Below are 14460 nucleotides of genomic sequence, written 5' to 3'. Positions count from 1 at the left end.
CCAAGGAAGATGGTCAGGTTGAAGGTGTCGTTCCGCATTTGGTAGATGGTGGCCTCTCTATATTACAATATGCAGATGATACTATTCTATTTATGGATTAAAATATCGAAAAGGCTATGAATATAAAGTTGGTGTTTTGTGCATTTGAGCAACTATCTGGCCTTAAGATTAATTTCCATAAAAGTGAGTTATTCTGCTACGGAAAGACGAAGGAATGCGAAGAACAATTTGCTCAAATTTTTGGATGTGGGATTGGAGAGTTCCCTTTTAGGTATTTGGGAATACCAATGAGTCATAGAAAATTAAGTAATAAAGACTGGATTAGAGTAGAGGAACGTTTTGAAAAGAAATTAAACAGCTGGAAAGGAAAACACTTGTCATACGGTGGCAGACTAATCTTAATCAATTCCGTTTTAAGTAGTCTGTCGATGTTTATGTTCTCATTCTTTGAGGTCCCAAGAGGAATCTTAAAGAAATTGGATTATTACCGATCCAGATTCTTCTGGCAGGGTGATGGACATAGGACAAAATACAGACTCGCAAAATGAAATATGCTATGTAGACCTAAAGAACAAGGGGGTTTAGGCATACAAGACCTTGATGTTCAAAATAAATGTCTACTAAGCAAATGATTATTCAAACTTATTACTGAAGATGGGGTATGGCAACGGCTTTTGAGAAACAAGTATCTAGGTACCAAGACAATTGCTCAGGTAGAAAAGAAACCAGATGATTCACATGTCTGGTCAGGTCTAATAAAAATCAAAACACTTTTTCTTTCCTTTGAAAATTTTGAAGTACAGAGTGGATCACAGATTAGATTCTGGGAAGATAAATGGCTCGGCTCAACTACAATAAGTGAGCAATTCCCGGTATTATATAACATAGTTCGCAAAAAACATGTCATGGTATCGGAAGTGTTAAACTCAGATCCTCTAAATATCTCTTTTAGACGAGCTCTAGTGGGGAACAATTTGACAGCCTGGCATAGTCTAGTGGCAAAAATAGTATGTGTTCATCTTAATGAAAACTCTGACATTTTCAGGTGGTCATTAAAGGAGAATGGGCAATTCTCAGTCCATTCGATGTATATGGCTGTTATAAATGAAAACATCTTAGATGATAACCGATATGTGTGGAAATTGAAAATCCCTCTAAAAATAAAGATTTTTTTTGTGGTTTCTACAGAAAGGGGTTGTCCTTACCAAAGATAACCTAATTAAAAGAAACTGACATGGTAATGAAAAATGCTGCTTTTGCAACAAGAATGAAATGATTCAACATTTATTCTTTGATTGCAATCTAGCCAAGTTTTTATGGAGAACTTTAGTGGTTGCTTTTGGTTTACATCCTCCTCGTAGCATTTCAAATATGTTTGGAACGTGGCTTAGGGGAATAGGAGCAAAATTGAAAAGACAAATTCTGGTGGGGGCTAGTGCCATTTGTTGGGCTATTTGGCTGAGCCGGAATGATGTGATTTTTGATAAAAAAAAAACAAGTTTACTCCTCTATGCAGGTTATCTTCAGGGCAACATATTGGACAAGATTCTGGACTCTGTTGCAGCATGAGGAAGACATGACAACAATGCGCTTGGCTTGTCGTGTGTTGGAGACTATAATAGAGATTTTCGTCACGCATGGGTGGAGATTTAATAATAGAATATGTCATTAATGATGAATGCTTGTTGTTTTTTTAAACATCTTTTGTAAGAGTGTGTGTTTTGGTTTTAATTGTAGGTCGCATATATCGTAAGGTGTAGAGACCGGAATACTTTCATTTGCTTGATGAAATAGAACTTCTTTTTTTTTAAAAAAAAAAAACAGTCATTGCCTGAGCAAATTGTACTAGAAAAAAGCAATCCACAGTAAGTATTGATGGTTTTTTTTCGTTTTGAAATCATGGCAAATGACTTCCAAGTGAAGGTGGAAGAAACGGAGAACTCCGTTTAGCAAGCTTTGTATCATAACGTACGTGCTCTGGTGAGTGGTGACACACCGAATGACTTGTAAAAGGGTGATGACATACCAAAGGGCCCACTGGCCAGCGACTTTGCATGCATGGTTCGGTATTCTCCGATCAATTACGGACCAATTTTCCAACGGAAGTAACAAGCAAGTGCACGGTTAGACAAACGTTCACGCACGGCACTAACCCTTTCTTCCTCGGCTGTAATCGTGACGCCGGTGGAAAGCGGCAAAGCGTGCAGCCCGCGAACCGCAAGAATCATTGTGAATTCGCCATGGTTCCGAACAAAAGCGAGCGACTTTTGCCGCTTTCCGCTTCCATGCGTGGCCGGCCTTGAGAGTCGAGGCGCAGCCGCGGCAGGAGCTGCCGGGAAGACGACCGCCATCTCGCGTCGCGGGTGATAAAAGCACGCGACACGCACACTTATTGTCTATCATGCAATGGCAGGACTTGTTACCAAAAGCTGGCAACTTTATTAGAGAGAGAGAGCGAACGGGCATGAAACCCGATTGGCAAAGCCACAAGGGAGTGGCCGAGGGTTCGAAGCCCCGGCATCGCACATCCCGTTAAAAATAGCCTCCAATGAAGGCTCGAGGTCCGGATCTAAAAAAAGAGAAAGAGAGAAGGGTAATCAATCTGACCTAGTGAGGCAGTGACCACAGAAAAGAACAGCAGACACTAACTCGGAAAGCAAGGGGTAGGTGCTGCACCCTGCATGAGTGTGAAGTGGTAACACTCATTGCCCCGGCTCAGTAACAGCTGAACACTACTTGCTTTGGGCCCTTGCTTTTCTTGGAGGGCTTTCTGAAAAGTTTAGCTACGTGTGCCCCCACATTCTCTTTACCCAAGCCTTTGTCCGGCTATGTATAGAGCTCCCTGCTCCTCTGCCGTGTTACTGCCCAATTCCATCAGAGCTTTGACTGCCCTTCCTGCTCTTCTGCCTCCTCCTCCTCTTCTTCCTCTTCTCACATCTGTTTCTGCTTCACAACTTCAGTAACTGAGAGATGGAGGTGAGCCAAGGAGATGCGCATTGCATCTTTGTTTTTCTTTTCCTTATCTCTTTATCTTATCAGAAGGGCATGTTTGCATTGTACACTTCAGTTCTTGCTGCTGAACTTATGCTCTGCACTTCTGCTTGTTTGTGTCAAACACATTAGTTTCTGTGAGGTAGGGATTTACATCCTTCTGCAATGGCAAGCGACTATACACCCTGTACTAGCCAACAGCGGAACTTGTCATTGCAGTGAGAATATGAGCATCTTAGTCATACACTGTAGTATACTATACAATGCTCATAAGTCATAACAGTATAGTTCCTTTTTTCGTCAAGTTCATGTCTTATTACATTAACATGACATAATGTTTTGATCGCCTCAAAGCTTTATATATATTGAATAAGGTCACTTGAAAGTTTCAGAAGGCAAGCTTGAATTGTTCGCCACCGCCCCCCCCCCCCCCCCCCAAAAAAAAAACCCCCTCAGCTTCTTTTCTTGATGACTTGATGTCATGTCTCTGCTTCCTCCCATCTAACCAAACTTATGCCATCAGTATCAGTTGCAAAGAAAGTGAGTTTTTTCGTTTATTTCTGACAGGCGCAAGACGACTGCAAGTGGCGTCAGACCCCGGCGTTCGGCGATTGGAACCTGTGGGACGACATGCCCGTCACCCAATACTTCCAGTCAGGGACCTTCTTCTTCACAGCGCAAGCGGAGAAAGACGAGGACCTCTTCAAGGTTCCCCAGTTCCCTGCCAAGCCCTATAACTACAAGAAGGTTGAACAAACACACCATTCAGTTTTGAGCAAATTTTTTCCCGAGAATTCAGTTTAGCATTTCATATTTTGGGTTCACGTTAGCTTTTGATACTGACTGAGTCTGCACTATCTAGCAGAGAGGTTGATAATTCTGCTATCAATGTGCAGTGTGTTGTGCGAGTGAAGGGGGAGCAAGCAAACGTTGTGCCAGTGAGGAAGGGAGGCAGGAGGCAGTATGTGAATGAGCAGCAGAAGTGGAAGCCAAAGGGATATGTAGACGAGGACCTGTACAAGATATCCCCGCAGCTTCTCTGCAAGGTGAAGAAGGCAAGTACCCTGTAATTGCAGTTTATTGAAGTATTAGTGCTTCTTTTCTGGGCCTACGTGTAGCTAAGTGCGTTTGCTTTATCTAGTTTATCATGTGATTGACATAAACCTTTTTCTAGGCTAAGCTGAACCTTTGCAAGTAGCTTTTCTCTGGATAATAGTAGCTCTATTTATCAAAGATGTGACCTTTGCGTAAAAGCTTAAGTACTGCATTTTTAGCATTCATTCTTGGAGCTTTATTTTCTAAAGTCAGAGTGTAAATTTCACCAAGATCCTAGGTGAAAATTGAAGTATGGGGATCTCATGTTGCTGTGATCTTGTGTTTGTGTTGCAGAAGAAATTGCTGAGGAATTTGTTGGGAGGGTGCCTGGGCCTGAGCTGCATCGCCTGAAAGAAGCAAGTTTGGTGCTTCAGAGAGGTGTATAGTGTTTCTACTATATGGAAGTAATGGAAACTTGCTACTGCTTGCACTCGTTTGAATATAGCACTTCCATTCGACCTTTCATGGGGTTATCCTGCTTTAGTACTCCACTTCAGTAAAAGCCTCCACATCTTGAAGCAATTAAGGGCAGAGAGCCAGAGACTAAAATTTCTCGAATTCTCGTTAGTTTTACAGTCTTCAAACTTATTATAAGTACGAACTTATTCGAAAATGTATTTTAAGTTCGAATTGGACCACAACTGTTGTCTTGAAGACTTGTAAACTAGGCTCGTAACAAACAAAAACCTTCCTTTTTTTAGGCTCATGTTGTTTCTCGCGATCACAAGGGACATGCTATATTTCAATTGACTGAAAACAACTGTTGTTTTAGTCGATCAATCTGTCCCGACCATACTCTAAGCTCAGGGAGTACACCGGACCCCGAGAACTGCCCTCCCGAAATCAAAATCATGGAGGAAGCTCACCGCCCGCCGTCGACTGAAAGGTGTGTCATTTTCAGTCGATTGAAGTATAGGCCTTGTGCAGAAATAAATAAGCTTCTCAGCGCAATCAGATTTAGGAAGGCGGAAATAAAATCGAACAGGAGAAGATCTCGCATTAATTGTCCGATTTGCAGGTTCAGCGCAAAGTTGAATTGGGCATACAGCTAGAATAGACGTACGATACGAATTTCGATCGAAAGCCCAGGCGGAGGCTATCACCAGCATCTATGAACGCACTGATTCCAAACATGAACGCCGAGCTAATGCTTGGTTCTGTACTCACAGAACTATAAGATCGAGGACACAGAAGACCACTGACTCAGTTACCGGCGAGGTGCGCCGGGGTCAGCACCCGCGGCCACCGCACCGCCGTGCCGCCCATTCCGCTGCTGTTTCCCTGGGCGCTGACGCGACGCGACTACGCGATGGCAATGGCCCCAATTTTCTCGTTTCCTAACTGGCGTGGGCTCGGCCTAAAATCGAAGGTGATTTTACCCGCTCGGCCTGGCCCAACTTTGCAGGCCACATCTCTTTCTTGAAAGCTACATTAGCTGTATGGGCAGGCCATGGCTGTTCAATATGGGCTGAATACACCAGGCTTTTTCAGTCAGAAGCCTAGATTTGCTCTGGCGTATCTTATTAAGATAAAAAAAATTCTTTCAGATAGGCGGGTACTCTTGATAGCAGATCTCTTGTCTTAAATAGATGCTGTATGAGTTTGCATATAGTGATATGAGTGTGTGTCTATGAGTTATACTGTTTTTTCTTAAAAAGAAAAGGAAAATTGAGAGACACCAAAGGTAAGAAAAGAAATGAAACACTCTGAAAGAAAAAAAGAAATGAAACGGAAAAGGCGCGGCAACCAGAGAAGCAGTCGGGCAACGAGCGATCCAACGCCACGACTGGCTCCCAGGTCCCCCGGTGGAGGCGCGAGCGCGACGCCCGGCCGGCGCGCACACCTGGCGCCCCTCCCGCGGCCGCCCGGGCCGTTCTCTTGCACGCTACGACCCTTTCCTCCCCCTCCACCTCCACCACTCCGAACCCCCGCGCGCCATCTCCCACGGCAAGCACACATACAAAGCGCAGCGCGACGCGCCCGCTCCCAAACTTTGAGTGCTCGTTGGCCCGTCCATCGTTGCTGGTCCGCTCGCTCTCCCCGGCCGTCCTCGTCGACCGCGTTGGGAGCTTCGCGTGCGTGCGTAGGTATCCCCGCCGCTCATGGACGATAAGGAGAAGGAGAAGGAGAAGCACGACGGGGCCGACGTCGAGGAGGAGGACGAGGACGAGGAGGGGAACAAGCGCACCGTCGTGCTCGGCCCCCAGGTCCCCCTCAAGGAACAGCTCGAGCTCGACAAGGTACCAGCCTATGATTCAATTCAATGGCGTGCATTGCGTCTAATCAAGTCCATATATAAATTTTTTTGTAATCTACTCTGCTAAAAAAAATTAATTTCGGTGATCTTCTCTGCTTGTGCACGAAGGATGATGAGAGCCTGAGGAGGTGGAAGGAGCAACTCCTTGGGCAAGTCGACACAGAACAGCTCGGAGGTGGTTGTAACCTCTTCTTGACTAGCTTGTCCTTGAGTTCATACAGATCTGGCCATGGTGCATTACCTGAACATATGAACATTTTTTGTTGTTGCAGAAACTGCTGAGCCGGAGGTGAAGGTGCTGAACCTGACCATCCTATCGCCGGGCCGGCCGGACCTGGTCCTGCCGATCCCATTCAAGGCGGACGAGAAGGGCTACGCGTTCGCGCTCAAGGACGGCAGCCCCTACAGCTTCCGCTTCTCCTTCATCGTCTCCAACAACATCGTGTCCGGCCTCAAGTACACCAACACTGTATGGAAGACTGGAGTAAGAGGTATTTTTACACCACATACGCCTCGTGCATGATTACTAGCACTCAACTTGATTAGATCTGCTTGCTCTGTCGTCGCATTGTTCATCGAATTCGCCGATCGACTTGCATATTACAGATCAGATAAAAAAATGTTTGAATTTCATCACCTACTTAAAAAGCAACAAGAGATATCGGTGTGAACTTGCTATTTATCTTGTTCTATCAATTCTTCTTTGGTATTATATATTCAGCAGTGTAATTTGCAACTTTAATGACATTTGAAGAATTTTTTTAACTGATGGCTCGTGGTTAGGAAGCCTTTGCATGATTCACATTTAGTGATCATCCGATCCTTTCTTTCCTTTCCTTTTTTGTTTCTTTTGAGAGAGGAATCGATTGTTTTCTTTCCTCAAGGCGTGCCTTTGTGTTACTATTAAATATTAACTCAGTCAAAGACTGGATTCTCACCCGTATAACCCAATTCTGCCAACAGTTTAAAATGTAATAATGATAATGTGATACATTACTGCTGAAAAACTAAAGATAACGAACCGCACTTTAAGATAACTGTGATCTATCGAACAATCAGGTAATCAAATCAGATTCATGTCTCATGATATATCATTCATTGCAGTGTTCATCCAACCAAAAGAATAACATGGCCATCTGGCACAAGAGTAGGGTTTGATAATTCAGAATCTTTCTACGATTGTCCTTTTGAAGTAGTTGATTTTTTTTCTATTTCCTGCAGTGGAGAACCAGAAGATGATGCTGGGGACGTTCAGTCCCCAGCTAGAGCCCTACATCTACGAGGGTGAAGAAGAGACAACACCTGCTGGCATTTTTGCAAGAGGTTCCTATTCTGCCAAATTAAAGGTATGTATACTTACCAAGTTCAATTTTGATGCTTCAAGATCATTGCTTCGATAATCACAGCCGTAATGTATTCTTTCCTAGTTCGTCGATGATGATGGCAAGGTCTACCTGGAGATGAGTTACTACTTCGAGATTAGGAAGGACTGGCCAGCAACCCAATGATGTGGTGCAGGGCCGGCTTGTTGAAATATGTTAGCTCATAGCTAAGCCAAGGCAGAGAAGATGTGCTATTGCTTCTAGAATGATTCATTCACTTCGTCGTCGTCATTAACCGCCTTTTAATTTGTTTTGAGTTTGTCATTTTACGCTGTCTGTGGCATAATATTGTTTATTCTTCGCACTATATAATCGATCAATCCTGTCTGGAGATACTCAGATATTTATGTACTGATGATGAACTTGTTTCTCTGAAACACACCCTTCATTCATCAGTTGTTCAACCTTTTCTGTATCCTGTATTCCTGTGGTTAGCACTTCTAGAACTTGTTGCTTCTTCCTGTATGAATGCATCTGAGAGTTGAAGTGCCGAAATGCGTAGTACTCCTGCATATTTGAGGGGAAAAAAGTGCAGTGTAGCTCGTTTGATTTTTCATAGTGTAGCTCTGTTAGATCGAGGATTTTTGTTCGTATGTTAAGGTGTTTTGCACTTAGAGCTGTTGGAACTATGGAATCTATCTAGGGTAGATCCGAGATACTTCAAGCTTATCAATTGAATCAAAGACCTACTGAGAGACAGAGAGACAGAGAGGAGAGGTAGAGGGACGAACCTGACAGCTCCGGTGTAGATGACCCAGATGCCTCCATCACGTTCGTTGATGGAGTCTGCGCACGGGCAGCGACGGTCGGGGACGGTGTCGGTGTAGCCGTCGACGTGGTGGAGCAGGGCGGCGCGGCTGGTGGCTTCCCGTCACTGGCTGCGCCCCTCTTAGATCGGATTAGGGTTAGGGTTTCGGTGGGGTGTACGGCTCAGTCGAACCTCGTGAAAAGAGCCGCCGGCCCCCACCTCTTTATATAGCGCAGGGTGACAGGGGCCCTCCAGCCATAGTGGGCTGGGCGCCCCCGATCAGGGCGCTGATCAAGGGCCCAACTGGGCCGTTGGGTCCAGTTAGGGTTAGAGATCAATCTAACAATCTCCCCCTTGATCTCATTCCATCTTTCATTTTCATATCATTTACTTTTGTTCATTCCATTACAGATTAGCGCATAGAGCATGTCTCATCGTCACGGTCAATTGCCGATAGATTTAACAACTAAAACACACCATTCTGTTCTGAAATAGATACTTAACTTTTGGGCCTTCTTTTGTCCAGGAATTATAGGCTTTCCCTTAAACCCATGCCGGCTACATGTTCTCTGAACACGTTGGGTGGTAAGCCTTTTGTAAGCGGATCCGCGAGCATTTTTTTGGTACTTATATGCTCAAGACTTATGACATGATCCCGGACTTTATCTTTCACAACATAATACTTTATGTCAATGTGTTTGGCAGCACCACTTGACTTATTGTTGTGAGCATACTGTACTGCTGGATTATTATCGCAGTATAACTTAAGTGGTCTATAGATGTCGTCAACCACCTTCAAACCGGGTATGAACTTCTTTAGCCAGTTCACCTGCCCCGTTGCCTCATAACACGCTACAAACTCGGCATACATTGTGGACGATGTAGTGACGGTTTGTTTTGAGCTTTTCCATGAAATAGCTCCCCCTGCGAGAGTGAATACATATCCAGACGTGGATTTTCTATCATCTCCCGCATAATCAGAATCAGAATATCCCACTATATGGAGTGAATCTGATCTTCTATACGTCATCATGAGGCCTTTCGTTCCTTGCAAATAACGCAAGACTTTCTTTACTAATTTCCAGTGTTTTGTTCCAGGATTGCTCTGGAATCTGCCAAGTAACCCGGTAACAAATGCCAAGTCAGGACGCGTACATACTTGAGCATATTGTAAGCTTCCGACAGCTGAAGCATATGGAACCGTTTTCATTTGATCGATCTCATACTGGTTCCTGGGGCATTGAAAATCCCCATATCTGTCGCCCTTGACTATAGGAGCAGGTGAGGGACTATATTTGTGCATACTAAATTTCTTTAAGATCTTCTCTATGTATGCCTTTTGTGATAGTCCTAATACCCCTTTACTTCTATCTCGGTGAATCTCGATCCCTAGAACGAACGAAGCTTCACCAAGATCTTTCATATCAAATTTCGAGGACAAAAACTTCTTTGTCTCCAGTAGTAGACTGACATCACTACTAGCAAGTAAGATATCATCTACATACAGGACAAGGAAGATGAACTTCCCATTCTTAAACTTTGCATAGATACAATTGTCCTCTACATTCTCTTTAAACCCAAAATTCCTTATTGTCTGATCAAACTTCAAGTACCACTGTCTTGAAGCTTGTTTCAATCCATAAATGGATTTCTTTAGGCGGCATCCCATTCGTTCTTTTCCTTCCATGACAAATCCTTTCGGTTGTGCCATGTAAACATTTTCCTCCAAGTCCCCGTTGAGAAATGCCGTCTTTACATCCATCTGATGTAATTCTAAATCGTAATGTGCCACTAACGCCATTATGATTCTGAAGGAATCCTTACATGAGACTGGAGAAAAGGTCTCATTGTAATCAATCCCTTCTCTTTGCGTAAAGCCTTTTGCCACAAGTCGCGCTTTATATCTCTCTATATTCCCTTGGGAGTCAAGTTTGGTTTTGTAGACCCATTTACAGTCTACTGTTTTGGCTCCTTTAGGAATTATTTCCAAGTCCCAAACTTTATTGGCATTCATAGATTTCATTTCATCTTCCATGGCCTCAAGCCACTTTGATGAATGATCACTTCTCATGGCTTCTTCAAATGAGGTGGGATCATCCTCCATTTGAAATTCTTCAGTGTTGTACACTTCATAATCAGCAGGAATAGCTGATCTTCTAACTCTTTGAGACCTTCTAGGGGCCTCCACATTTGGCACATCTTCTGTTTGAGGCTGTTGTTGCTCCCCCTCATGTGTGGCAATAGGTTCTACAGGATCCTGAAGAACATGTTCCTCATCGTCATTCATTATTGCCACAGGTGGAATAACAACAGGTGCTGGCACCACAGTATCTTGCACTGTCGGTGCAGTGACAGCAGGTAGTGAGAAAAATGGCTCATGAATCATCGGAGTGGGTGCATACACCCGCTTCTCTTCAAGGTCAATTTCTCGAGCTACCATGCTCCCCTTCATCATTTCATCCTCTAGGAAGACAGCGTGTCTCGTTTCTACAAACTTTGTATGTCTGTCTGGACAGTAGAAACGAAAACCTTTTGACTTTTCTAGGTAGCCAATGAAATGGCAACTTGCTGTTTTGGGATCTAGTTTCCCAATGTTTGGGTTAAATACTTTAGCCTCAGCAGGACTCCCCCACACACGTAAGTGGTTTAGTGAGGGTACTCTTCCTGTCCACAACTCATACGGTGTTTTGGGCACCGACTTACTTGGTACTCTATTGAGAATATGAATGGCGGTTTTTAACGCCTCCATCCACAGGCTCAACGGTAAGGTGGAGTAACTTATCATACTGCGCACCATATCCATCAGGGTACGATTGCGCCTTTCAGCTACTCCATTCTGCTGAGGTTCGCCCGGTGTAGAATACTGGGCAACTATGCCATTCTCCTGTAAGAACCTTGCAAAAGGTCCAGGAACTTGGCCATATGGGGTATGCCGACCATAGTACTCCCCCCCACGGTCGGACCTGACTATCTTAATCTTTAAATTGTGTTGGTTTTCAACTTCTGCCTTAAATATCTTAAATTTATCCAATGCTTCTGTTCTTTCTTTGATTGGATAAATGTAGCCATAACGGGAGTAATCATCTGTGAATGTTATGAACGAATCATAACCATCCACACTCTTTACAGGAAACGGACCACAGATGTCTGTATGAATAATCTGTAGAATTCCTGTGCTTCGTTTGGCATCTTTCTTAATTTTCTTTACATATTTTCCTTTTATGCATTCTCTGCATTGTTCTAAATCTGAGAACTCTAATGAAGGAAGAATATCATTCTTAACTAGTCTTTCTATTCTCCCCCTCGAAATATGGCCTAAACGACAGTGCCATAATTTCGACGACGCATCGTGAGTTCTCTTTCGTTTTCTGTTTACATCCGCAGACGAGGATACATTCTCATTGTCGCACGCAACGTTCCCATCATCGCATACAACATTCACATCATCACGTAATGATAATAAATAAAGCTCATTTTGTAAGATAGCAAGACCAACACATGCATTATTAAATGTTATCTTACATTTGCCATTTCCAAAATGGCAATCATATCCATCATTGTCCAAGCATGAAACACTAATCAAGTTTCTCTGTAAAGAGGGAACATAAAGTACATCTCTAAGTAAAAGTGTGAAGCCATCAGCAAGCTCTAGAGAAAGATCGCCAATAGCTTCAACATTTGCTCGGAGTCCATTTGCAACTTTAATGTGTCTTTCTCTTCTTTGCGTAGTCCTCGTCGAACGGAATCCCTGTAAAAAATTAGCAACATGAACAGTTGCACCTGAGTCAATCCACCAAGTAGATTTCGAATACTGTATATACAGGGATTCATTTATGAACGTAATAATGTTCTCACCTTTCTTTGCCATGATCATCTTTAAGAAATCGGGACAATCTTTCTTATAATGTCCCGTCTTCTTGCAATGGAGACACTGGTTTTTCTCCACTGTGAACTTATTCTGCTGAGGCTGATGTGGACCTTTTCCCTTTGACTTTGAGGAGGAGTTAGCATTATAATTCTTTTTCTTGTTGTCTTTTATATAATTGATAGTGCCACCATTGGAAGCTTTTATTCTCTCCTCCTCTTGCACACACATAGCCATGAGCCTCTCTAAGTCCCACTTCTCGGGCTGTATATTGTAGTTGACAACAAAGGTGTCAAACTCTTTTGGCAAAGAAGCAAAAATCAGATGGATAAGGAACTCTTCCTTGAGAGTCAGATCCATTAGTTTCAGCTTGGATGCCAAATTGCTCATCCTTAGTATGTGCTCTCTTATGCCACCATTTCCAGAGTACCTCTCTGTCACCAGCTGCTTTATTAGCTGGGTAGCATATGTCTTTGAAGAGCCAGTGAACTGACTCTTTATTCTATCGAGGTACTCGGTGACCGTGTGATACTCTGGGATTGAGCCCAAAATTGCAGGCTCAATCGTGTTCTTTATCACAGCCAAACATTTCTTGTTGGCAGTGAACCACTTCCTATGCTTAAGGTGATAGGACATCTTTTGGTATTCAAAATCCCTTTCTTTAGTTGCCCAAGCGGCATCAGCCTCGTTTGTCTCCCTCACCGGTGCCACAGGTTCAGTGGGACACGGTGAGGTGACTACCCAGTCCACCTCAGCCAAGATGAAGGCCAGGTCTATCTTTTTCTTCCACTCCGTGTAGTTGTCACCTTTGAGAGTGGGGATCTCTTTGATACAACTCATCAAATTGTATCCGCCTGAAAACACAATTCATATACAGTGAGAACATAAATAATAACAACAATTGCATGCCTTGATTCCAACGTTGGTCAAAATTAAAACATACAGTTGTTTATACATTAAATCTACATCACCGTTGGGCAGAAATAGAATTAATGCATGATTAATCTCATTATAATATTGCCATTAATCAACGTTGGTCAGAATAATAACAACATTATAATAAACATATCCATTTTTCAAAATTAAATTCTCCCGTTGGTTCGAATTTAATAATGAAAATAAAATCTTTAAATACGCAGCGGAAAAATGAACTGTTTTCATGAATTTTACCCACAGGGAAAAATTATTATTATTATTAATATTATTATTATTACTATTTTTTTATTTTCTTTTGAGCCAATTTGAATTTTCCAATTTTCCAGCTCTTGCTCTTCACTTTTCGGCCCAACCGGCTCGGCCCATCTCTGTTGCGCGCGTGCGCTGCTTGCCCAGGCCGCAGCGTGGGCCTGGGCCGGCAAAGTGCCGCTGCCGCGCGCCCCGCCTGGGCCGCGAAGCGGCCCGTTCAATCTCGGCCGTCCGCGCCGATCCGACGGTCGTCCGTCCGTATCGCGCGAACAAAACGGCGCTCGGCCGGCGACGGCCGAAACCCTAGCTCACTCGCCCCTCTCTCTTCTCTCTCTCTCAGCCGCAGCGGAGCACGAGCGAGCGAGCGAAGTCCGAGGACTCGGCGCCGTCGCCGGCCCTCTCGCCGGCGAGCGCGCTCCCCAGCGGGTGAGCGCGCCGCCGTCGAGCGGCCTGGCTGCGGCGCCCCTTTTGGCCAAAGCCCGGCGGGCAGCGCCCCGGCTCGGCCTTCTTCTCCCCGCGTGCCGGCGAGCCGCGCTACGGCGGTGTCAGCAACGGCGAGGTAGGCCTCTGCGGCGCCCCTTTTGGCCAGAGCCCGGCGGACAGCGCCCCGGCTCAGCCTTCTTCTCCCCGCGCGCCGGCGAGCCGCGCTACGGCGGTGTCAGCAACGGCGAGGTAAGCATCTGTTTCGATTCTAGCCCCTGTCTAGATCTGACTAGCAACCTGGCTCTGATACCATTGTTGGAACTATGGAATCTATCTAGGGTAGACCCGAGATACTTCAAGCTTATCAATTGAATCAAAGACCTACTGAGAGACAGAGAGGAGAGGTAGAGGGACGAACCTGACAGCTCCGGTGTAGATGACCCAGATGCCTCCATCACGTTCGTTGATGGAGTCTGCGCACGGGCAGCGACGGTCGGGGACGGTGTCGGTGTAG

General features: G+C 44.5%; 2 protein-coding genes across 4 annotated transcripts; both read left to right on the top strand.

Annotated features, from left to right (window-relative positions):
• The first annotated feature begins 2811 nt into the window (after window positions 1-2811).
• Window positions 2812-4526, top strand: LOC133890775 (uncharacterized). 2 transcript variants are annotated; one of them, XM_062331328.1, is made up of 4 exons: window positions 2812-2976; window positions 3559-3738; window positions 3888-4037; window positions 4381-4526. In XM_062331328.1, the coding sequence occupies exons 1-4, from the start codon at window positions 2971-2973 to the stop codon at window positions 4435-4437; spliced, it is 393 nt and encodes a 130-aa protein (XP_062187312.1). In that variant the 5' UTR covers window positions 2812-2970; the 3' UTR covers window positions 4438-4526. The 2 variants fall into 2 exon arrangements, with proteins under 2 accessions (XP_062187312.1, XP_062187303.1); XM_062331319.1 differs by having other exon boundaries at window positions 3888-4046.
• A 1316-nt stretch (window positions 4527-5842) lies between these two features.
• On the top strand, window positions 5843-8129 carry LOC133890766 (rho GDP-dissociation inhibitor 1-like). 2 transcript variants are annotated; one of them, XM_062331306.1, is made up of 5 exons: window positions 5843-6326; window positions 6452-6518; window positions 6616-6834; window positions 7565-7689; window positions 7771-8129. In XM_062331306.1, the coding sequence occupies exons 1-5, from the start codon at window positions 6189-6191 to the stop codon at window positions 7849-7851; spliced, it is 630 nt and encodes a 209-aa protein (XP_062187290.1). In that variant the 5' UTR covers window positions 5843-6188; the 3' UTR covers window positions 7852-8129. The 2 variants fall into 2 exon arrangements, with proteins under 2 accessions (XP_062187290.1, XP_062187281.1); XM_062331297.1 differs by having other exon boundaries at window positions 6452-6521.
• The last annotated feature ends 6331 nt before the right edge of the window (window positions 8130-14460 follow it).

Source organism: Phragmites australis, chromosome 1, assembly GCF_958298935.1.
Source record: "Phragmites australis chromosome 1, lpPhrAust1.1, whole genome shotgun sequence".
NCBI lineage: Eukaryota > Viridiplantae > Streptophyta > Magnoliopsida > Poales > Poaceae > Phragmites > Phragmites australis.
This window is presented reverse-complemented; position numbering and strand designations above follow the sequence as displayed.